This window comes from Cervus canadensis, chromosome 1, assembly GCF_019320065.1.
Source record: "Cervus canadensis isolate Bull #8, Minnesota chromosome 1, ASM1932006v1, whole genome shotgun sequence".
Taxonomy (NCBI): domain Eukaryota; kingdom Metazoa; phylum Chordata; class Mammalia; order Artiodactyla; family Cervidae; genus Cervus; species Cervus canadensis.
Genome location: NC_057386.1, coordinates 24,935,221 through 24,958,559, shown reverse-complemented (window position 1 = coordinate 24,958,559; position 23,339 = coordinate 24,935,221). Strand labels below are relative to the sequence as shown.

The window sequence follows — 23,339 nt, the reverse complement described above, 5'->3', positions numbered from 1 at the left end:
AAACGCTGGTTGGAGACCTTCCTACACAAGCAATATAGCATAGACATTCGTGCCTGCTCAGGGTGTGTGCTCAGTTGCTCAATCATGTCTATTTGCAACCCCATGAACTGCCAGACTCCTCCGTCCACGGAATGTTCCAGGCAAGAATACTGGAGTGGGTTGCCATTTACTATTCCATTATCATTTCCTACTCCACGGAATCTTCTCGACCCAAGGATCGAACCTGTGTCTCCCACATTGGCAGGCGGATTCTTTACCACTGAGCCACCTGGGAAGCCATAGCATAGGCACAGCACATTAAATGTATTTCATTGCCTGACTAGAATATATCAACCTGTCAGAAGGCGGATGACAATAGTGCAAGATGAGGTAAGGAAAAAGTCTGACGAGGATGTAAAATTACCATTGCTTAATAAAACCCATTCTATTGTTTAGTATGCCAATCAGCTGATGCTTAATCAATTTGAGTTCACTTTAGATCAGAGTTCTCCAGTTTTTTTCTTATATTAAGAAGATACCTTCTTTTTTTCTTGTTGTTGTTGTTCAGTCACTAACTCGTGACCATCTTTGCAACCCCATGAACTGCAGCACACCAGGCTTCTCTGTCCTTCACTATCTCCCTGAGTTTGCTCAAACTCATGTCCTTTGAGTCAGTTATGCCATCCAACCATCTCATCCTCTGTCACCCCCTTCTCCTATTAACTTCAGTCTTTCAGCTTCAGCATCAGTCCTTCCAATGAATATTCAGGTTGATTTCCTTTAGGATGGACTGGTTTGATCTCCTTGCAGTCCAAGGGACTCTCAAGCATCTTCTCCAGCACCACAGTTCAAAAGCATCAATTCTTGGACACGTGGCCTACTTTATGGTTCAACTCTCACATTCTTACATGACTGCTAGAAAAACCATAGCTTTGACTATATGGACCTTTGTCAGCAAGGTGATAACTCTGCTTTTTAATATGCTGTCTAGGTTTGTCATAGTTCTTCTTCTAAGGAGCAAGCATCTTTTAATTTTTTTCTTAATTATTTTTTATTTTTGTATTTATTTTTTAGCCATACCACATGGCTTGTGGGATCTCAGTTCCCCGACCAAGTACTGAACTGTAACCCAGGACACTGCTTCAGAATCTTAACCACTAGACCACCAAGGAACTCCCGTGGGATGATATCTTCATGCTTCAGGGACCTAGGACCAGGAATTCCCTGGCAGACCTAGGGAATAAAGGACCCAGAACCAATGTGCATACAGTTGGAAAATTAATACAACGCATACTTTTTTAATGTTTTAAAGTTAACAGATACTTATATATCTTATTGGACTTCCCTGGTGGCTCAGATGGTAAAGCGTCTGCCTACAATGCAGGAGACCCAGGTTCAATCCCTGGGTTGGGAAGATCTCCTGGAGAAGGAAATGGCAACCCACTCCAGTATTCTTGCCTGGAAAATCCCATGGACGGAGAAGCCTGGTAGGCTACAGTCCATGGGGTCGCAAGAGTCGGACACGACTGAGCGACTTCACTTCACTTATATATCACTTTCTGCTGTGCTGTTTACAGAAGGGGGCTATGCCGTGTGCTCAGTTGTGTTCAACTCTTTGCGGTGCTATGGACTGCAGCCCGCCAGGCTCCTCTGTCCATGGGGTTCTCCAGGCAAGAATACTGGAGTGGGTGGCCATGCCCTCCTCCAGGGGGTCTTCCTGACTCAGGGCTCAAACCCGTGTCTCCAGTGTCTCCTACATTGCAGGTGGATTCTTTACCCACTGAGTCATCTAGGAAGCCCTAAGGGGGGCTGAGGCACAGCTTAATATTGCATGGCCAATAAGTGGCAGACTTCGGATTCAAACTCATGTAGTCTGTTCCAGAGTTCTTGCTCTTAAGCTCCATGCTTTGTTCCCTCTCAATGGTTGCTATTCTACTTTGAAGTTACAGGAATAAGAACTTTTTTTGATATATTAGCCACATCACTTGTAGAATCTCTTTACAAGAATGTCAATGAGAAGAGGCTTGTGGAAGGCTCTTAGCCATACTCCAAAGTCATGATTATGTTTTGAAAAGTATACTTTGGAAATCCAGTGGCCATAAACTATAATCACAGGTTCTCTGGCAATGTTTTTAGAAATCATTGTTATATCAATTCTATAAGTTTGATTTTCTTAATTTAGTTGTGTTTACTTCTCTTATTTTGGAGCCACTGGGTGATGATTCCTTCAAATTGAGTAAGGGCTATATCGCTTCTAAGTAAAATTGTGAACATTGACCCCCCTGTAGCTCTTTTGACACACATTCCTTACCTGTGCTGTTGATAAATAATATAAGGAAAGACCAAGTAAGGTATCAAAATAGTCTTCAACAATGTGTTTCTAGTACCTATGGTTTAAGTTACTTTGAAAAACTATCTTAAGGCTTATCTTTGTGGTATACATGACTTCTATACGTATAGATGTTGTGGTAACTAGTCTTTTTGCTTTTATTTTTAAACCTTAAGGAAACCAGATGGCCTCATTTTGAACTGATTCTGAAAGATTTTCTTAAAAAAGATCAATATATTTTGGTTTCAAATAAGAAAGGGGACTTTCCCGGTGGCTCAGTGGTAAAGAATCCACCTGCCAGGGCGGGAGACAAGGGTTTGATCCCTACTCTGGGAAGATCCCACATGCTGTGGAGCAACTAAGCCCATGTGCCACAACGACTGAGCCTGTGCCCTAGAGCCTGGAAGCCACAACTGCCGAAGCCTGAACCCATTCTCTGCAACGAGAGAAGCTGATGCACTGCAGCTAGAAAATAACCCCCAATTGCCACAACTAGAGAAAAGCCTGCGCAGCACTGAAGACCCAACACTGCCAAAAATAGATAAATAAATTAAAATTACTTAAAATAAGAAGTAGCTACATTTTAGAAGGATAAGCTATTATGAAGGAACTTATATTTCCTTTATTGTTTTTTGTGTGTGTTATGTGGTGTGTTTTATTTTAGGCCATGCCCTGCAGCATGTGGGATCTTAGTTCCCTGACCAGGGATTGAAACCATGCTCCTTGCATTGAGAGCACAGAGTCTTAACCACTGGACCTCCAGGGAAGTCACATATATTCCCTTTATCATTGCTATTCATTTTGAACATGTTTAAACTGCACAATAAACAAAAGCCCACTTAAAAAATAGCTCAGAAGAATTTCTGTAATTTCTATATGTATTAAATCTTGTTATACTAAATGTTATACTAAATGCCTAGTATTTTGATTTGGGGTTAAATTTAATTGGACCAAATATTGCTGAACCATTAGATGGGCTTATGGAGGTTTAGATTGGGCTAAAAGTCTTGTCAGTAACAGTATTTGACTTGTGAATAGTTAAACCTCTACTAACCATTTCTCAATGTTTGAGTTTTAAGATTTATATTTTAGAAGACTTGCTTTATACATAAAATCTATAAGTGAAGCTTTGAGATCATCTTACAATTAGGCAAAGCTTAGAAAAGAGGACATTGGGAAGCAGCTCATGTCTGGAGGCAACTGGAAATTGTGAGTCTAGTTCCTTTCTTAAGCATATTAAGAAATTTGACTCAGATGGCTCAGTTTCTTCATCTGCAAAGTAAGTATACAGTGATATCTATACACTTCCCCAGGGAATTACAAGGAAATAATCACCTTCTATCAAGAATTGTAATGTGTTCTTAGAAACCACGAGGTCCAGAATTTTATTCATATTTGTTGTGTTGCCCCTTGAAAGCAAGAATGTAAATTAAAACCATAACTGTCTTTATTCAACATTTTGTTGTCCAGTTTATTATTTGCATCAACAGAGAATTAAATGAAAATTCTACAGTAATATCCTAAAAGCTATTTTGTCCTTGTTTCCATAATAAATACCACTGAGTTTGTATTTCTAGTTTTGAGTCGCTGATAGGGAAACCCGTGTTTCAGCATTCTTTTTTATACAATCAGCAAGTTGATTTAAACCTAGTGTACAAGTTGACATTCCTTTTGGGAGCAGTCAAAAATGTTTGCTGAAGTGTCCACACTGTTGTGAAAAGTATTGAAATGGTTGTTCCTAAAGAGTACTTGCTCAGGAACAGGAAGAGTTAAAATGTAGCTTTGAGGGTAGATGGATCATGTGGATAACGTCTCTAGCTTTATTTTAGTGCAGGTAGAAAAGAAGAGGAGGTTTGCTTTACAGAAGGGAAAAACATTGAGGACTTGGAAGGAAAAACACATTCCTCATCTGGCATTATGAGCACTTTACTTCACTGATAAAATATGACCAGTGTGCAGAACAGAGAACAGGTGTAAAATATTTTTAGACAAACCTTGGCATATGCTGTAGGTCACACCCCTTCTGTCTATACACTCAAGTGTTTCAAAAATAATGTGGAAAAAACACATTAACAAAATAAGATATTGCTTTTATGGGGTTTTTGTACAAAACGTTAAAGTCAAACATAAACTTCTATCCCAGCCATCAGGTTGCAGCTATTTTTAAACCCTAGCTCTCCACATGCCCTTTGACAGCTTTTGAGTCTCCTTTTCCTTCCTTAGTGCTGTTGAGAGAGCTGGGAGAATATGGCTCCATAGCCTCTTTTGGAGCATGAAAGCTAGATTGTGATATTTCCCCAAACCAGATACTAATTCAAAACAATTTTGAACTTCCTTTAGGCTAGAAAGGTAAGACAAGCATGGATATGGCATTGTCTAGCTGGGTTTATAGCATGTGAGTATAAGTTGATGACTTCTGGATACTGATAGACAGGAATACTGATGCTCCTTCTATCAGTATGGTTTAAGAAATGGAATCATAGGACCCTACAACTGTCTATTTTAGACCAGAGTTCAGATGTTCTGTGACACGAGTTCAGTAGTTCTAGGCACAATTCTGTTTTCTGTTTTTTGTTTTGTTTTGTTTTTTTTGTTTTCTGTTTTAAACTAAATGCAAGTACTCCTTTCAGATGGCTTTTCCTGGCCACCTTTCCAGCCAAACATGGATTCATTTCTAGTAAGGATGAAGGCTGGCTTTTTATTTGTTTTGTAATGAGTATGTCTGCTGTTTCTTTACTGATTCTTCAGATCTGCCTACTGATCTCAGAGCTCTTTTTAAAAAAAAAAAAGAAGAACAAGAACCTTCCTTGTTTTGTACACCACCTGCCATTCATTTTTTTTTTTTTTGGCTGCACCTTGCACGAACCCACACCCCTTCCAGTGGAAGTGTGGAGTCTTAACCACAGGGCTGCAGGGAAGCCCCAATTCATTTTAAAGTTCTCTAGAGTTCTGTGACTGATTTTCTGCTAATTCCTTTCTATTTCCAGGAAACATGATGGGGATCCCTAAACCATTTCAATCCAATGTTTAAGACAGCTGCAATCCCTGGACAGCCTTTTTAGAAACTAAGGTGTTACCAGAGGCCATTTAACTCAAGACTGAGAGCAACCCAGTTTCCATAAGGATATAAAGGGTTTTGAACTGAGTCTCCTGCATTGCAGGCAGATTCTTTACTATCTGAGCCACATAAAGGGTTTTACCTGGAGAAATTTCATGCTTTTGAATCTTACAATAGATTGGAAAATAGACTGGAAGAAAGGAAGGACTTTTTTTTTTTTTTGGAACTTAGGAAGAAATATTTTTTGGAAGGAGACTCTTATTTAGTTCAAAGAACTTTTGGGGTTCTGTATAAAGAAATAGAGAAATAAGACCTCATCTCCCCAGGAGCTTCTGCCAGAGGAAAAGAATCCAACAGCAGATAGAAAAGAGTTAACAAATGTCCCTTCTATCTGCCCTTCCTTCAGGTGTGGGAAAGATGAAAGAACAGTAAAAGAGGGAGCCTATGTGTGTGCAGCTGCAGGACTCCTCCTGAAGACCATTTCCCTTGATGGATATTTTGCAGAAGTTTGGAGACCCAGGACAAGTCCCCTAGTCCAGGTACACCACACTCTCCTGATGATTACAAGTTTTCTTCCAGACTTTAACAATCAGTAGGTAGCTGCACCAGTATTTTGCATGCTACCTATTTGAATGACAATAATTTTGATATTATCAAAAGTCTTGTGGACTTGAGGCAATAACCAACCTCAGAAGGTCAATAATCATCATCAACATTTTATAGTATTTACTGTGTGCAGAATATTGTTCTAAGCAGTTGTACATTTTAGCTCACTAAATTTCATAAGAAGCCTCTGAAGGTTATGCTATTTCCCTCATTTATGGAGGGAAGTGGAGTTTGTGAGATAGTTACTGCCCGTAGAGTCAGGATTTGAACTGTGGGAGTCTATTTCCAAAAGTCCACGATCCTTAACCATTATACTATACTACTCCTTTGACACCCATAGGAAGGTTTTATGAAGGAACCACACTTGATTACATGGGAGACAGTATCTAAACTATACTTTGTGTCATTTCCTTCCCCAAACACCTGGCCTGGTCCTTTAAGTGGTCATTTGCTCAGCAACGCTAAACTTGTGTTAATATTAGCCTTTGCCAGGCATAGTTAGGAAAAGAAAATCTGCTGCAGAAATACAGCGGGGAGTGGGTTGTAAGAGTTTGCACGTCATGGGCTAGTTTTCAGTATCCACATCCTGCTGCCATCCAGGTGTTCAGATTCTCTTTGGGGCACTTCACATACCTGAAGTCTTTGGTCCTGGGCTTTACTAGTCTTTACGATAGACAGCAGAAGGGTCGGGCTGACTTGACGGTCAGATTCCATTCAAGTCCTTAAACTGTATCAAAGTGAGGTAGCATTAACAGAGCCTCTATGTTCACCCAATCAACACATTTATCGAGCATCTCCTGGGTTAGGAACTGGTGATACATATATAAACCTGGAGAATCCCAGAGACAGAGGAGCCTGGTGGGCTGCTGCCTATGGGGTCGCACAGAGTCGGACACGACTGAAGCGACGCAGCAGCAAGAGCTTATACTCTACCAAATAATAACACACACACCCAAATAATCATACACAGGAGAATGTGGAGGTATGAAAAGAACAGAGAGAGATGACATCCATCTGAGGGGTTCGAGACTGGGGAGGAGTAATCAAGTTATGAAGAATGGGTCACCTGGGGAAGCGTGGGCTCTCTCAAATTCCCAGCCCCAGTGGAGGAAAAATTTGGTCCTGGTTCTTTTGCTTTATCTGATGTGTCCACAGTGGGAGAATTTGTACTCTTAGGGAAAAGAGCGGAGGAATCTGAACTAGAAGGCTTGTTACCAGCCCCGCACTCCTAGGAAAAGCTGCTTTTAACTTTGGGTATTATAATTTTTTTTTTCATTGTTCCAAGCTTTGAACAGAAGTATTGTGAAAGAGAAGTGGTTTGGAATTTATTTATTTGTGAGACCCAGGGGTGAGATGGGGAGGTGAGGGAAGAATTCCAGGGTAGAATTGGTGGTAGGGAGGAAAAGAAAGTGCAGGAAGGGAAACTATCCTAGTTTCAGCTTTAAATTCTTATCCTAAAAACCACCTCAGGCTAGAAGCTCCCTCTAGGGGTCACCTCATTTGTTTTCCCACCTTTAGAGACAGAATTTCTTTTTGTTTTTTGTAATTATCAGGGTTCAGAGCAGCTAGCGCCCTTCCAGAAGCTGGAGTAGGTAGAATGTGTGTGCTCACTGAAATCCAGACACCCCCAGCTAACTCCCGCTCGCTGTCCCCATCACCACATTTTACTCCTGGCCAAGGTAGCCTGTGTTTTCAGAGCTAAGCTGTTTCACTTTCCAGCTTGGCTTTTTGGTTGCTTACAATATTTTCCAGTTTGAGCCTAAATTATAGAAAGAGGCTTTGGTGAGGAAGCTTTATAATATCTAAGCAAGAGATTAATAGCCACTAGTCACTTTTCCCTTGGGTCACTTTCCCTGAGCAATGTCTTTGCCGAGTCTCCCCTAAGTTTCCTTTATGGCTAAGCACTCTCATCCTCTGAAAACACCACACAAGCTGGCCAAACCCCTTCACATGGGACTGTCCAGAGAACATTGCTGCTCTGGACAAAGTTTGGCTCTTGCTTTGGAACAGAAAACATCAGTCTCACCCCAATATCACCAGCATGGAGATAGAGGTCTAGGCCCCACAGGTTTCTGTCCAGACCCCTTGGTAACTGTTAATAGCTAAGTAGTATTCTATAGGAGTGTAGGGACTTCATTAAGCCTCCAAATAAAATTACTCCTAGTAACCCTGTCACTAGGGTTAGACAACCCTAGGGTTGACTTCAAACTGAATCCCAAACTCACCCTGGAATAGCTGTGCCCCATTAAACTTTTTCAGCCTCAGATTTCCTATCTGAGAAAGCCTACTTGTTACAGTTAGTGTGAGGACCACTAAGGGATATGAAGCATTGACTGTAATCCTCTTCCCTACAGGGAATGACCTGAATACTCTCTACTCTTCTGTGAGAGGGGCTTACATCCTCTCCTCTTTTAAAACGTGACTTTTCATGAGAATTCTACACAGTGAAACTTCCTGGTGGATTAGCAGGGAGAAGGGAGGAAGCAAAAGAGAAAACAAACGTACTTCAGTATTCTTGACTCTGGTGAAATATATTATTAAAGTGAAGTTGCTCAGTCATGTCCAACTCTTTGCGACCCCGTGGACTGTAGCCCACCAGGCTCCTCCATCCATGGGATTCTCCAGGCAAGAATACTGGAGTGGGTTGCCATTTCCTTCTCCAGGGGATCTTCCTGACCCAGGGATCAAACCCAGGTCTCCCGCATTGCAGGCAGATGCTTTAACCTCTGAGCCACCAGGGAAACCCATGTGATTAAATGCATGGGCTTTGGAGTCACAGAGACAGACCTAAGCTTGGTTTCGTGCTTGGCTAGGGGCCTTCAGTAAATTACTCAATCTCTCTGAGCCTCAGTTTCATCATCTCTGAAATGGATGACAAACATACCACAGGGTTGTAAATATTTAATGAGATAGTGTGTGTTGAGCACATACTAGGTACCTCAGGCTATTAGTAATGGAAACTACTAACCCTGCTATCAGGGCATCTAGGTGGTAAAGAGCAGGGGTACCTTCCATGAGGCCTGAGGTGGGAATGGGTCACCACCTGTGTAAGTCTCAATGAAACTGCATTCTGCTCAGCCATGAACACTGGCCTTTCCTCTTATTAGGGTCACAGGTGAAATTGTTGGTTGTGATAATTGAGAGGATTGCTTTGAGTCTGAATTACTGGTTATACCAGGACTCTGAGGCTGTTTCCCCTTTTATTCTTTTATCCTTTTTGGTGCATTGAGAAGGCGAGTGGTGCTTGAAATAAGGGATCAGTAAGAACTCAGCTCCATGCATGAAGCTGTTAGAGCTGGGAATGGTAGGGAAATGCTCTTAGAGTGTCCATGGAGGTCCCAGATGTTCCCCATCTCTACCCCCTTGCTACACTTATCTCTCACTGCTTTCAGTACAAGTCAGGGTGTGTGTCCCTCTCTCCTCTCCTCTCTGGCTACCCTTATCCTAGACTCTTCCTTGGTTAGCAAAGGAGACTGTATCTGTTCTTACTTTGCTGTCCAAGGGCAGCTTTGGGGAGAGGGGCCTGTTCTAATCTCCTGGTTCTTTCCAGCCATGAGTGGGAACATGCAACAGCAATTATCTCCAGCCAGCTGGAGCTACCAGACCCAGGCTGACTACTGCTAGAGAGGCACTGTGGGAACAGTTATTATTCATTATTTACAGATGAAGATACTGAGGCATGAGAGCTTAACTTACCCAAAGTCACAGAGCCAGTATTTGAGCCCAGATAGTTTGACTCAAGAACCCATGCTCTGCCTGTCATGACTCTGGCCTTTCGTCATGGCCACTCACCCTGTATACCACGGAAACTGGAGGGCCTGAGGCCTAAAATATCTGGTGCCTCTTTTATTAATAAAAGTCTTATGCAATTCAGTTCTAACAGCAATGACCATAACAAAATAATTCTTAGACCTTTAGTCAGCACTTCCATGGCATCTCTGAAGACCTGTTAAGTACCTGGCCCATCAGTGGGAGCACATCACAGTTGCCATGGGCGCTGTGTCATGCCGTAAAGATATTTAGTCCATAGCCCCTACTGTCTCCCTCCAATCAGCAGCCCTTCTCCAACATATTTAGCTAAAATTTTGGTAAACTCATCTTCCCCTGAGTGCCACAACTGCTGGGACTTGGTGTGTATGTACTCTCTTGTATACTTGTTTTGTATACCTGTTCTGGGATTACTTTGGCAGGGCTGGGGGTCTTCATTGTAGTAGACAGGCTTTCTCTAGTTTGGGTACATGGGGACTTCTCTCTAGTTGTAGTGCATGGGCTCCTCTTGTTTCAGAGCACAGGCTCTAGAGCACATGGGCGTCAATCGTTGTGGCCCACCGGTTTAGTTGCCCAGCAGCATGTGGGATGTTAATTCCCCGACCGGGCTCAACCCGTGTCCCCTGTATCGGAAGGTGGATTCTTAACCGCTGGACCACCAGGGAAGTCCCAGGAACCCTGGGGTATTGAGAAAGGCCATCAGGAACTTTATTTGCAAGAAGGCTTACAGAAGCCTTCTGTGAGAGAAGATGAGGGGGGGTTTTGAGGCTGAGATCAGAGTCCAGAGACAGTGGGGGTAATTCCCAAAGCCCTTGTGGCAGTAGGACCCATGAGACTAAAACAAGGAGCTGCCTGAAAAAGCAGGAACCCCTGGAGTCCTTGGCAGGGCAGGAGCTTAGAGTTAGGACCCCCACACCCAAACAAGATTTCTGACAGAGAAAACAAGAATTGCAGTTTAATCCTTTGTAACAGTCCTGTTGGATAGGACTGTGATGACTGTCCAATATGGTAGCCACCAAACACGTCACATGTGACACTTGGACTGTAGATGGGAGGCTGAGGAACTGAATTTTTAAATTTTATCATTATTTCCTATGAGGTTATTTACATGAATTCAATACTAACTATTGAAGGGTGCAGCTTTATAACTTTCTGTACAGCCTTGGCACTCCTGGATGAGTAGAAGTGGTGGTTATGGATGTTCAGGAGGGGGTTGGCCATTAGGGGCCCTCAGCCTTTAGCCAAATGTTTAAAATATATATGTCACCCTGGAAAGAATATGGGCACTAAAGTCAGACAGACCCAGGATCCAGAGAAATCCTGGCTCTTGGGCAAGTTTGCTTTAACCATTAAAGGATTCAGGATTAAACTGGACAACAACTGTAAAGTGCCTGATCAGAGTTGTTCACACTTGGGAATTCCCTGGTGGTGCAATGGTTAGCAGTGCTTTCACTGCTGGGGTCCCAGGTTCAATCCGTGGTAGGGAACTGAGATCCTACAAGTCCTGTGATGCAGCAAAAAAAAAAAAGGACTTCCCTGGTGGTGCAGTGTTTAAGAAGCCTCCTGCTAATGCAGAGGACATGGGTTTGATTCCTGGTCCAGGAAGATCCCACATGCAGGGCAACTGTGGTCATGCACCACAACTTCTGAACCCACATTCCAGGGCCCGCTGAACCACAACTAAGGAGCCCGTGTGCTGCAACTACTGAAGCCTGTTCACCTAGGGCCTGTACTCCACAAAGTAGACCCTGCAATGCAAAGCTCACGCACCACAAGCAAGAGTAGCCTGTGCTCGCCACTAGAGAAAGCCTACTCGCAGCAACAAAACCTCAGTGCAACCAAAACAATAAAGAAGAAAAAAAAATTTTTTTTAAGTGGCCCCTGAAGAGCAGCATTAGCAGCACGTGGAATCTTTAAAAAAAAAAAAAAAAAAGAGTTGTTCCTGCTCAAATGCCCACCTCTTCTCTTCTAGCACTGTGCTCCCCCACTGCTGGAGGTCCTCACTTCTACCCCAGGCCCTGTCTCTACTTCCTGGATGTTCACACAGAAAGAAGACAGAACAGTCACCATCCTCTGCCAGAACTGGGTGTGTGCCTCACACCAAGACAGAAAACAAATGATTGGGATGGGCATATCATCATCCTGTCAGGTCTCTGGCGGCATCCTAAAGACTTGAAAAGGACAGGAAACACCCAAATACCTCATCTCACCCCAATAGATGTGCTGGGAAGAAGCCCTACCGGTGGGAGGGTCCAGTCCTCGAAGTGTTGGGGATGAGACCTGTTCTCCCCTTGTCTGGGAGGCCAGGGTGTGGCTGGAGACCTGGATGCCAGAGCTCCATATCTTAGGGTAAGTTGGGGTGGAACATGGAGACTCCAACCCAACCCTAGAATAGGAGCTAAAGAGGAGGGAAGGAGAGGGTGGTGGGCTGCCCACCTGCCACCCCTACCCTCTCCCTTGGGCATTGCCAGCTGGAGGGTTAAGCTTCCTTCCTCCTAACACACAACTTGAGTGAGGAGTGTCACTCGACCTCAGGGCACATTCCAGAATGAGGTCACGGCCAAGAATAGGACCGGGGAACCCTGCCCTCCATCCTGCCTGTATTAATCACCCACTCCCAGCCAGAGGGAGACTTCAGACTCCTTGGAGAGGGGGAGGGGACAGTATCAGGAAGCAGAGCTGGGAAAAAAGAGGGAAGACCCCAGAGGAGCCCCCTCATACCCTTGCAGTTGTCCAGTGCACCACATGGTCCTTGCTCCCAGGGCCATTTGTTCATCCAATGAATCCTTCTGGAACTCTGCAAGCTGGGCCCCCAGGCCTCCCAGAGCCCTAAGCAGTGACCCTGGCCAAGGAACAGTACAAGTGTACAGGGGGACAGAAACTTGGAGAAGATTGTTTGTGCAGCCTGGGGACGATGGAGGCACCCGAGGAGCTGAGTCCTAAAGGGTGAGTAGGCTCAGGAATCTAGGCCATGACTGCTCTTGCGTGTGATAGAAATACCATGTGACGCGTAGGATCATAAGCATGGGCTGGTGTGCATGAGGCCGATGAGAGGCAGGCTCTTTGGAGACATTTGAGTTCCTGATGGGATTCCACGCTGCCCAGCCCAGAGCTGTGTGTGTGTGTATGTATGTGTGTGTGACATGCTGGGAGAAACAGCATAGCATGAGCATAAAGAGCCTAGAAATCAGACTGCCTTGGTTCAAATCTTGGCTCTGTCCCTTAATGGCTGGGTGATCTTGGGCAAGTTTCTTATCCCCTCTCACCTCCGTTTTCCCACCTACAAAATAGCGTTCTGTCTCCCACGTTTGTGATGGAGATGACAAGACCCACTGCCTGTACTGTAGCAACCACCCACTCAGTGTTGATGTTACAGCAGGACAGTTGGACACAGGGCATCCTCCCCAGCCTGAGGAAACTGCTATGTGGCTGTGGATTTATTCTCCCCCTTTCTTCATCAGGTTCTGCCCCTAGTCCCTGCCCTCTGGCCCCACTATCCAGGGGATGACATCAGACTATGGAGCAGCTGGGCAGACAATGGAACAGAGTGTCCTAGGAGGCCAGAGGTGCTGGGGGAGGCAGAGGGTGGAAAAAGCCAAGCTGCCATGCCCCAGAGGCCTCAGGGCTGGTCTAGAGACAGCCAGCACCAGAACAAGCCTCTGAAGAGGCAAATGGAGAGACCAGAGGATTGCAGGGAGTGGGGGGTGTGGGGCAGACAACAGATGCAAGGAGGGGAGGAACAAATGTCCAGTGTAGACAGGAAAGCAGATGAATCTGACTTCAGACCTGAAGGAGGGCTCAATCCCCCTATGTTCTGGGGCCAAATCTCCCAGTGGGGCAGCCTCTCTAGGTCACCTGGCAACCAGGCCCTGGGATTTCAGTTCATCCTGTACTGAGCACCTTTCAGAAGTCAGTTCCTGTGTAAGGCCTGGGTGACAGAGCAAGAGACACAGGCCGGTTTCAAGGACAGAAAACAAATGCCATGTGATAGGTCCACAAGGATAATTGATTCTCTATCACCCTTTCCCCAAGTACCTATGTTTTACAAACCCCAAATCAGCCTATGTGGAGTAGTCAGTTCTGAGCAGCAGAATACAATATTTGAAACTATGTGGTCTCTGAGCCTTCAAAACCCGAGATCTGGATGGAAGAGCGAGGGGAGGGCTGTAGGTCCTGGGGGCCTGCTCTCAGCCAGGGAGCTGCCGAGGGCCTGGAGGGGGCCCAGGGGCAGCCATCTGTGCCAAGTTCTGTTTTCTAGGTTTTTCAGTTTGGCACAGATAATAGGGTAGAGCTCCCCAAGTCTCCATGAAGTGCTCTGTCCTACAGATGAGGAAACTGAGGCTCAGAGAGATGTCAGCTATGTGTCAGAGCCCAGATTCAGCCTTAGGTGGATCTGACTCCACAGGCTGGGCCTTCCCACCCTGTCAATATGGGGCTGGAGTGTGACAGGGACCCCAAGTCTGTGGCTATGTGTCAGCAGTGAGCCTGTGAGAGGAAGCCTGAGATTGGACCCCTGAATCTCACACCTCCACATCTATGCAAGTGGAGGGAAGTGGGGAGGAGACAGATGCTGGCACGTAGGCACTTGCCCCCTCAGGTTCTAAGGCGATGTGCTATTACTAGGGCACCTCAACCTAGAAGCAGGTACAATGGTATGTCCCCACTCTGAGGGAGGGTGAGGAGCCAAGTCCTCAGTCCCAGATTTCAAGACCTGAATGGGTGGGTCCTGAGCCTGTGCTCACACCTTCTTGGTTAAGTTCTGTGCTTAGCATTTTCTTGGTGGTGACTTGAGAAGCTCCCGTTCCTCTGGCCTCTCTTCTCTCAGGGAGCAGCTTGTCTTCTTGATCCCAACCCCTCCTTATTGCAGGGAATTATCTCTAAAGAGGGATTGACCTGACTGGGCTGAACTGAGCCTGAATTCTTCCTTTGGGCTGTGGCCCGGAAAGACCAGAGAAATGCATAGGGATCAGGTGTCCCTCATGCTTAGCTGGCTTCCAGCCTAGGGGACAGACAAGCTGGGGTCATGCCCTGGCTGCAGGCTCCTGAAAACATCTCTGGGAAGGGGAGCAGCCAGGAGCCCCTGAGACGAAAGGTGCTGCTGCTACAGCCTGGAAACCTGATCACACACTCTGAGCACCCAGTGCTTTGGGACCAGGCCTTACCCAGAGACCCCCCCCCCCCCCACCAGGGAGTCACAGCCAGACAGAACGGTCCCCCTGCCCACTCCTGTCTCCCCCTAGTGTGAGGGGGCAGGGGACTGAACTGAAATACAAAGCAGAACGCCTGGGCTTCCACCGCATGCCTCCCCGCCCAAGTCCCTGGGTGAGTCACCTGGCCTCAGCTGTCCTGTGCCTAATGCCCAGAGCTGCAGTGAGCACCGCAGTAAGGAGTCTTGGAGCTGCAAAATGGGTGGAGTGTTAGCAGTGTCTCTCCATCACTCAAATGGGATCCAGTTGGCCAGATTCCCCCTGTGCTCCCCCTTAGGTAGGTCACCAAAGCAAATGACACTGCCCAGCACTCCCCGCTCCCACCTACACATCAGCCCAAGCGAACCACAAGGGAAGGGCTGTCGATACTATGAGCTTTTAATTGACATCTTCCCCCTACATTTGAGGAAGAAATGAGAATGCCCCACAGTGACCTTCTTCAGCTTTGGAGGGGCATGGACATAATGAAGGATGAGGATTGAAGAGGGGTAGATGAAGAGCTGACAGTGGCTTTCTCAAATCCTAAATCTAATAGTGGGGTAGCGGACGTGTTCTGGAAGTCCAGAAACAGAAATCAACAAGCTGCCACATCCTCAAACCTGCCCTCCCAGTCCACACCTAGAGCCTCCTTCTAGGTCCCTGCAGCTCTGGAGACCACCACCAGATGGCAGCATCGAGCAGCATTCCTTTCCCTTCCCAAGCCTACCTCCCGGTCTTCCCTCCTTCCTTCTTTCACCAACCCACTTCCCTGCCTTGCTATTCCTCCTTTATTTCTCTTCCCATCAAAACAGATCCTGGGGCTTCTGTTGACTTTGTGTCTGAGGAAGCCAGTGGCAACTGAGAGCACACTATCTGATAAAGGGATCTTTTGCCAGCTGGGAGCACCAGCCATTAATCTGCTTCTGGAAGAGCCCTGGAATCTGGACATTTGTGTTCAATCACTGTGAGCTGGGCAGTAACTAACATCTCTCGGTGGTCCTAGCACCTGGCACCCAGTCAATGTTCAGAAAATGTCCACTGACTTGGACTGAATAAAACTGAATCAACAAATCAAACATCAATAAACCAATCAATAAGGCCAGGGAGAAGAAGCACGACAAACATATTCTGCTTGCACTGTGGTGGCCTCAGAGACTGCTAGGCTAACGTGATCAAAGCACAGGCTGGCCACCACCCAAAGTACTTGCTTGGCAGCCTCCCCTTAAGGCAAGTTGTGCACTGGGCTGGATCATGCCTCCTGCTTCCCGCTTCCCACAACCCTCGTCATGAAGTGGTCTCTGTTCATAGTGCTCTGGAGGGCTGTGGGAAGTTTATCCAATTAGTTCTGGGGCCCTCCTTTCTATTCCCACCTACCTTTTTAGCAAACCAATTCATTCAATTATTCCTGTGACCATCATTCAGCCAGCCGCCATCTCTAGAATCCTGCCTGGGAGTCTGGCTAGGGGCAGGGAGCCTGGGAGAGCCAGGGGAGGGAGTGGTCAGTCAAAAGAAGATAACAAAGTCAGAGGAGACTGGTCATCAGGAATAACCTGCAAATGTCGGTTGACTTCTTTTGTCCCCCTCACCTAAAAAGACATGCCCCGCCCCCCCCAATTATCAAACCCAAAGAATAGAAGCTGATTTAAAATCCTCTGGTGGCCTTTTTCTGATGCATTGACTGATATTCCCCTGTTGGCCTAAGACTGTCTAATCTGACCTTGCCCAGTTTGCTGACTGAGGGGCGCCAGGAATGGGTAAGTAGAAGAGGATCAGAAAGAGGGCTGGGGAGGGGCAGGGGGCTTCACTGCAAGCCTGGGAAGTCCTTGAGGACATCGCAGGTTTTCTTGTGCATGACCTCACGCAGCTTCCGAGCCCGCCGGGTGCTCGAGGCTCCCACAAAGCTGTCGGGCCGCAGCATGGCCATGCCGCCGTCCACCTCGCCCATGATGATGAGTGGCATCTCGCCCACTGTCACATTGGGGCAAGGGCAGGTCCAGTCCATGTGGAGCAGAGTGACCTCCAGCGGCTCCCTGCCCAGGAACTTGAGGCCCATCTTCTCATCCTTTAGAACCTCGTCCACAGTCACCAGGGCACGGCCTGAATCGGGCTCCTCGGTCAGCTCAGAGATTCGGCCCAAGATAACAAAGTCACTCCGACAGAAGCTGGTGACGAGCTTCTGCCTTGGCTTGCAGGCCCGGCAGCGCTGGTTCCCCCGAGGGAAGGGGCAGGACTCCTCGCAGTCCTCACGGCTCTCAAAGTTGTTGCCATTGCCCTCGCAGCCACCGTAGACAAAGGACTGGCACTGGCCCGTCTGGCTGTTGTAGGCCCAGCGGGGCTCATAGGCCTTGCAGGGCCCCTGCAAGGCAGGCAGGCTGCACACGGCCAGCGACCCACTCATGCAGGCCAGCATGCAGGCCTCATAGGTCTCAAAGTGGTTGCGGTTGCGGTGGCAATGGCCGAAGGTGAAGGTCAGGCAGTTGTTGGCTTGGGCGTCAAAGTACCAGCGGGTCTGCTCCTCACCACAATCATCACTGTCAGGGGGCTTCAGGCACTCAGCTGTGGGGAAGGCCGTGCCATTGGGGCTACTCTCTGCGGTGGCTGAAGCCTGACCCCCACTGACCACCGACAGTGGGAAGTCAGCACGCAGGACGCCAGCAGCGTTGCGGGCCGTGCAGGTGTAGATGCCAGCGTCCTGGGGCTGGGCGTTGTAGATGACCAGCTGGGCAATGTTGGTGACCACCACATTGCCGCGTACATGGTTGGGTCTCATAACCACATTCTCCCGGTCCTCCAGCTGCTTCTCCCAGGTGATCTCGGGCCGCGGCCGGCCCACCACATCACAAAGAAAGCTCACTGTCTCACCCACGGTGACTGACTGGTGTGCAGGGTGGTTGAGCAGAGCTGGGGCCGTGGCGTCCAGCCCAGGGGTCTCCGGGGAGGCCGTGGTGGGATGCACAGTGGTCTCTGGTGGCGAGGGGCTGGTGTTGGGCCAGGTGAAGTGATAGCGGCAGGTGACGACAGCCAGTGTGATGCCCTTGGAGCAGGCTTCAGCGTCCATGTAGCAGCGGTTATAGTAGGTGAGGCCATCGGAGGCGCAGGTAAAACTGGGCTCCTTCTCGCAGCGATCTCTGCATTTGCACACTGGCTGGCCATCCCAGATGTCACATTCAGAGCCCTGCTGCAGACACATGAAATGGTCGCATGTGGCCTCCTTGGGCATGCCCACAGGGCCCTTCTTCCCCTTCACATCCATGTAGCGAGCCGCCACACAGCTCTTGGTCCCACACACGTTGGGGCAGCACTTCTCATAGGTCTCACACTCCTGGGGAGAGCCAGATGGAGAGGTCTGAGCAAGGAGGAGAAGGAAGAGAGCACAGGCTTCCCCCACCTTCCCCCATGGTTTACAGGGAAGGGAACAAATATGTGCTCACCTATCATGAGAAAATCATTTTGATATAATAACTAATGTTTGCCAGGCCCTCTTCTAATAATGTTTACAACTGTCAACTTATCTCATGCTCATTACAATGGGTATAGCCATCATTCTCACTTCACAGGCAATGATAACTGAGGCACCGCGAGATAAGGTAACTTGCCCAAGGCCACACACAGCTAGCAGTGTGGGAAGAGGCAGATCACATACTCCACGAGGGAAAGTCTTCCTACTACCATGAGATGAAATGAGAATGTGAAGACTAAGCGAGGTGACACTCGAGCCCTCAGAGCTGGGAACTGGTGGGAAAGGACTTCAAGCTCCAGGTGACGGGATTCAGAAATGAGAGTTTTTTTGTCTGCAACTTATCATTCCCACAGTGAGGTGTCCCCTGGAACAGTGGAGCCTGCCTTTGTGTCTTTTCCATCGGGAATGCCCTGGCCAAATGCTAAGAAGGAAAAGTCAGACACTGCTGGGACAGCTGTTTGAAGCTGTGCCTGTACATAAGGAATGCACATGTACACATCAGGCAGCTCTCATGCTGGCCCCTGTTCATCCAAAGCCTAGAGGAAGGGCAGGCAAGGCAGGCCCAGGACATCAGGTCTCACCACTGTGGGCCGTGCTAGTTCCAACATGTGAGAATTGCATGGGGAAATCAATAGCAAAAAAAAAAGTCCCCTTGTGTGGCAAAGGTCAGCCAGGCCGTCATCGAGGACTTGCCAGGCTGTAATTCCTTCTGATTCTCTGTGGAGCCATGAAAGGCATTAGTCTAATTCCTCAAAATTAGCAACATGCTCTGGGGCTGACACAAACAAGGATTTCACATGGTGTTTTCTCCAGGATGTGGGCAATGCCCCTAATCCTGAGCCCTGGTCATGGCTCTGTGAGCTACTCCCCACCAGGGCTGGCCTCATGCGGCCGCATCAGCTGAGGGCTGCGTGGAGCCTGCCTGCTAGACTTGTTTACTGTTTTTCCCTCTCGGCTCAGAATGGGGACTTTGTTTTGCAGCCCTTGCTTGGCATAGGCTTCTAGGCCACACCAGGGAGGCTCTAGGGCAGAGATGGACAGATCTCAGAGCCGGGTTCTGAGGGAGAGGGACCTAGTGGGGGTGAGGGCAGGCGGGGGCTGAGCAGCAGGAGAACCTGCTCCTTGCCCGGGCATCCCTCAGTTCCTTAAAGACTCTGGCCTGGGAATCTCCTTCAGGACTTGGAGGCCCATGAAAGACTGGATCCTTGGGGAAAAGGGGAAGGTAATTCTGGGCACAGAAAACCTGGAGGGATTTTCAGAACGGTTTTTACTTAAGGGCTCGGAATGTATCCATAGGCTAAGTCCCCAGCCTCACAGAGGAGCTTCTCCCCAAAACATAAAATCAGCCAGAGTCTCACTGTCTCCAAGCCCCACCTGATTTATCAGGCCAGGCTGTGCCCCTGAAACAGCTCTGCCTACAAATGTAGCCAACCAACCGCCTGATCTCAGCCAGATAGGAATACTTTTCCACCCCTAGCCAGTCTTTATCTTCCTTTTCCTCGGCTCCCCCATTGCTCATGAACAGTGAGAGGCTGGGATTGTCTCCTGGGCTCTCTGAGGGACAGGCCACTCTCTCCAGGACCAGTCTGGGCTCTCACAGGTTATGTACATTTGGCAGAAGGAGCACCCTTGGTGATGCCCAGACTGGTCCGAGCCCAGGAGCTGCCAGACTGTCAGGAATTACCTCTGCCTAGGCAGGTGCCAGGTACTAGCAGGCTCTTCACCCTGGGAGAAGTGACAGGAACAACCCTTAAATGCAGGAACAGGGAGAGAATTGTCCTAGAACCAGGTTGAGCCAGGCCTGCCCTGAGCACTGGGAGGATTAAGGGATCTCCCAGGTTGAAACCTAGCCCACTTCCCTCTCACAGACACCCAGAGAGTCTATTCAGATCCACTCCTGCCCACCCTCCCCATCAGCCCGCACTGATGTCAGGGTCAGGGTCCTAACCCCCAGAGGTGGCCCAGAGGCTGGATGAAGCATCAGCTTTGTGGTCAGATGGATGCGGATCTGACCTCCCTGGCCTTGGAGCCTTGTGCAGTTCAGCGCAGTGCCCTGAGTTTCTCTCTCACCTGTTGACAGGCTGCGGGTGGGTTGTGCCAGTCTCTCTGATGTGCCTGGCATAGTGCTGGCTCAGAGCAGCCCTCAGCAGACCTGAGACCAGGAATCCGAGGATTTCCAGCCCCTGAGAAATTCCGACATCACGCTCATCTCTTCTTCCAGGCCTCGAAGTTAAGACATCACACCCTGTTCATGTCCATGTGGCCTGGGGCCAGGTTCTTTCACGTTTTGAGTCATTCTCACCACCCAGCTCCCACTCTGCCTCACCAACAAGACTGCTGTGGCCTGGCTCAGGCCTCCAGATTCACACTCACCTGGTCCGTCTGACATTCCCGCTTGCAGGTGCTCTGGGCATCCACCCAGAGGTTGGGATTCATGTCGTTGGGACAGATGCCAGCGTGAGAGTATCGGAGGGGTGGCAGGGTCAAGCCTTGAGGGGGCACCCCAAGCAGCAGTAACAGCAGGGCTGCCCCCTGCCCCCAGAGGGACCAGGAACGGCAGCCCCGCAGGGCCCACATGCTGAGGTCTGCGGCGGCCAGAGACCTCCCCTGAGAGGACGCCAGGGCTGGGGGCCCCCTGGGCCTTCTGCTCCTCAGGGCTGCAGACACCTGCCCTGCCTACCCCAGTGGGCCTCCTTGGGCTGCTGCGGCTGCTGAGGCTGCCTCCACCGAGTCTGTGGAGTCCGCCGGGCTGTGGAGCCTCAGATAAAGGGAGCTCCTTCTCCGGAGTGTGCCGGGAGAGGAGCCGCACCGGGGCCAGAGCCTGGATTTATGTCCTGGGCGCACCACCCGAGTGGGAGCGAGCTAACCTGACGCCTGTCACAGGCAGGCTGCCGGCTCCTCTGTCCTGTGGCTGATCACAGACTTGTTGCAGAAAAAAAAAAAAAAAGCTGGAAGCAGTTTAGGCGGCGTATCTGGCACGGTGGGACACCTGCTTGTTTTTGACTCCAGGAGGCCTTTAACCCCTTCAGGGGCCAGAAATGGCATGTGCTTTGGGGGGAGCTGGTTCCAGGACACGCAAGCTCACTGTACTACATGAAGAGGCTTGCTTCCCTTCCCCCCGCCTCTCAGCTGGGCCCCCTCCTCCCGTTGGCCACCTCCGAAGAACACACACTCACTTGTTACAAGGAGGGACCTGCAGCCGCAGGGTTAGCATCGCCGGCCCGATAGTACATCTGAGAGCAAATGACGTGGAAAAACAACAAGTTCACGGCCATTCCAGGGCGGGCCTGAGCAGCCTGTGCTGTGTAAGCCGACTCCCACCCCAGCACCAGGTCCCAGGGTGGAGGGACGTGCGGACAGCCCCCTATCTCTCTATCCTGGGTAGTTTGCGTCTCAAGTTCCAACTTCGGTGAATTTTCCCCAAATCATTCCAGAGACACATACCAGCTATGCTCCAGCTCCCCCAGCTCCGGGACGTATCACATTCCTGCTCCTCGACTAACACACTCCCCGCTCCAAGAGAACCTACGTGGTCACAGTGTCTCAGGACAGTGCTGGGCAGCCGAGCTGCCTCGCTAACGACCATGAAGCCTTTACCCAGGAAGAGCCAGTTGGCTGTCATCTCCCCACTTTATGAAGGAGAAGGTCACCCCTGGTAAGCAGCAGTAGGATATTTCCTGGGGTCGTAACGTGGGCCAAACTGTGTGCATTTTCTCATTTAATCCTCACAACAAACTGTACCTTCATTTTAGATTTGAGGAAAAGATAGGGTAAACAACTTGCCCTGTGTCACACAGCTATGTGACCCCACCATTAATGCATGGACCCTAGTTTGCAGGGCCTTTGAAATCACCCCTCCCCACCAAGCTGTCAAACTGCTGTCAAGGGGCAACCCGACTCTAGTCTCTACAAGCTGGACAAGAAGTTTGTGAAACATCAAGGACTGTATTGGAGGAGGAGCCAGGAAAAGAGCCAGAAGCTGCCAGGGGGTGGGGAAGAGAGAGGTTACCTTTTCAAGGCCAACTGCAAAGGATTTGGGGAGCAGTAACCAAGGTGCTGTGTCCCAGGGGCAGTAGATAGGGGTGCGGCCCCAATCTTTTCACAGATGGGGAAACTGAGTGCCAAGCCCAGACCACTCTCCCCTCAGGCCAGACCCCAACCTCTAGCTGCTCTGTAGAAGGGCGTGCCCCTCCCTCCACCCTGAAGATTTTGCTTCTTCCTCTCGGGCAGGGTATTGCCTCCTCCCCTGAGCCAATTCCTTCCTGTCTGTGGGTCATTCTGCAAGATCTGTCTTTTCTGCTTATGTCAAAGAGCTAATGAAGGGTGTCAGATCCTAATCCCCTAAATTATTGGAATAAACTTCCCTCCGAGGCTGGTCCCAGTAATGAAGCCAGACAGCAGGCGACGCCGGCTGCTTTGAATTCCCTGTAATTTCATAAACCCGTGTTCCAGCTGCTCTGAGTTGGGCCTCAGCACAGCCCTTGATGAACATGGTTTGTGCTGCCTCCTTTGATATCACAAAGGGAAATGGACAGTGACACATTTCTGAGCAGGACTTAGAAAAACTGTCACAGCCCCATTACATGAGACAGGTATCTAGGAAAAGGAGGCTGATTTCTGGGGAGTCACTTGAGACCATTAGGAGGGAGGTGGGGGAAGAGAGGGGAAGTCCCCCGCCCAGCCCGGTCCTATTGAGAGCTGTGGGCCTCCCCCTGCCCAGGCCCCACTCCCAGCCATTCTGCTCTGAGAACTCTCAAAACAGCGCTGGGGAAGAAGGGGCCCTAGTACGCTCGGCTCTCCCTCTTAGCCCTTCCAAGTCTCCCACCAAAACACAGCTCAGAATAATAAATAACATCTGATCAGGGCTTGGCGCCCACACAGCACTTTCACCTACATCGTCATGCTGACCCTCACGCCAGTCCCAGAGGGAACCCAGGTGTGGCTGTGAGCTCA

The 23,339-nt window shown here is 48.8% G+C and overlaps 1 protein-coding gene, 1 long non-coding RNA gene and 1 other non-coding gene across 5 annotated transcripts; 2 read left to right on the top strand and 1 right to left on the bottom strand.

Annotated features, from left to right (window-relative positions):
• The first annotated feature begins 1,321 nt into the window (after nt 1-1,321).
• TRNAC-ACA lies at nt 1,322-1,393 on the top strand. The gene has a single exon. It is a non-coding gene; the product is annotated as a tRNA-Cys (tRNA).
• A 4,387-nt stretch (nt 1,394-5,780) lies between these two features.
• Nucleotides 5,781-15,861, top strand: LOC122443563. Its single transcript, XR_006270061.1, has 3 exons — nt 5,781-5,905; nt 11,713-12,686; nt 15,739-15,861. It is a non-coding gene; the product is annotated as an uncharacterized LOC122443563 (long non-coding RNA).
• Nucleotides 15,305-22,024, bottom strand: WFIKKN2 (WAP, follistatin/kazal, immunoglobulin, kunitz and netrin domain containing 2). Of its 3 annotated transcripts, none has more exons than XM_043471859.1 (2): nt 21,831-22,024; nt 15,305-18,248 (listed from the first exon to the last, which is right to left on the bottom strand). In XM_043471859.1, exon 2 carries the CDS (start codon nt 18,177-18,179, stop codon nt 16,728-16,730), a length of 1,452 nt encoding a protein of 483 aa, XP_043327794.1. In that variant the 5' UTR covers nt 18,180-18,248; nt 21,831-22,024; the 3' UTR covers nt 15,305-16,727. The 3 variants fall into 3 exon arrangements, with proteins under 3 accessions (XP_043327794.1, XP_043327785.1, XP_043327777.1); XM_043471850.1 differs by lacking the exon at nt 21,831-22,024 and adding an exon at nt 21,563-21,804; XM_043471842.1 differs by lacking the exon at nt 21,831-22,024 and adding an exon at nt 20,760-21,539.
• Nucleotides 22,025-23,339: the final 1,315 nt, after the last annotated feature.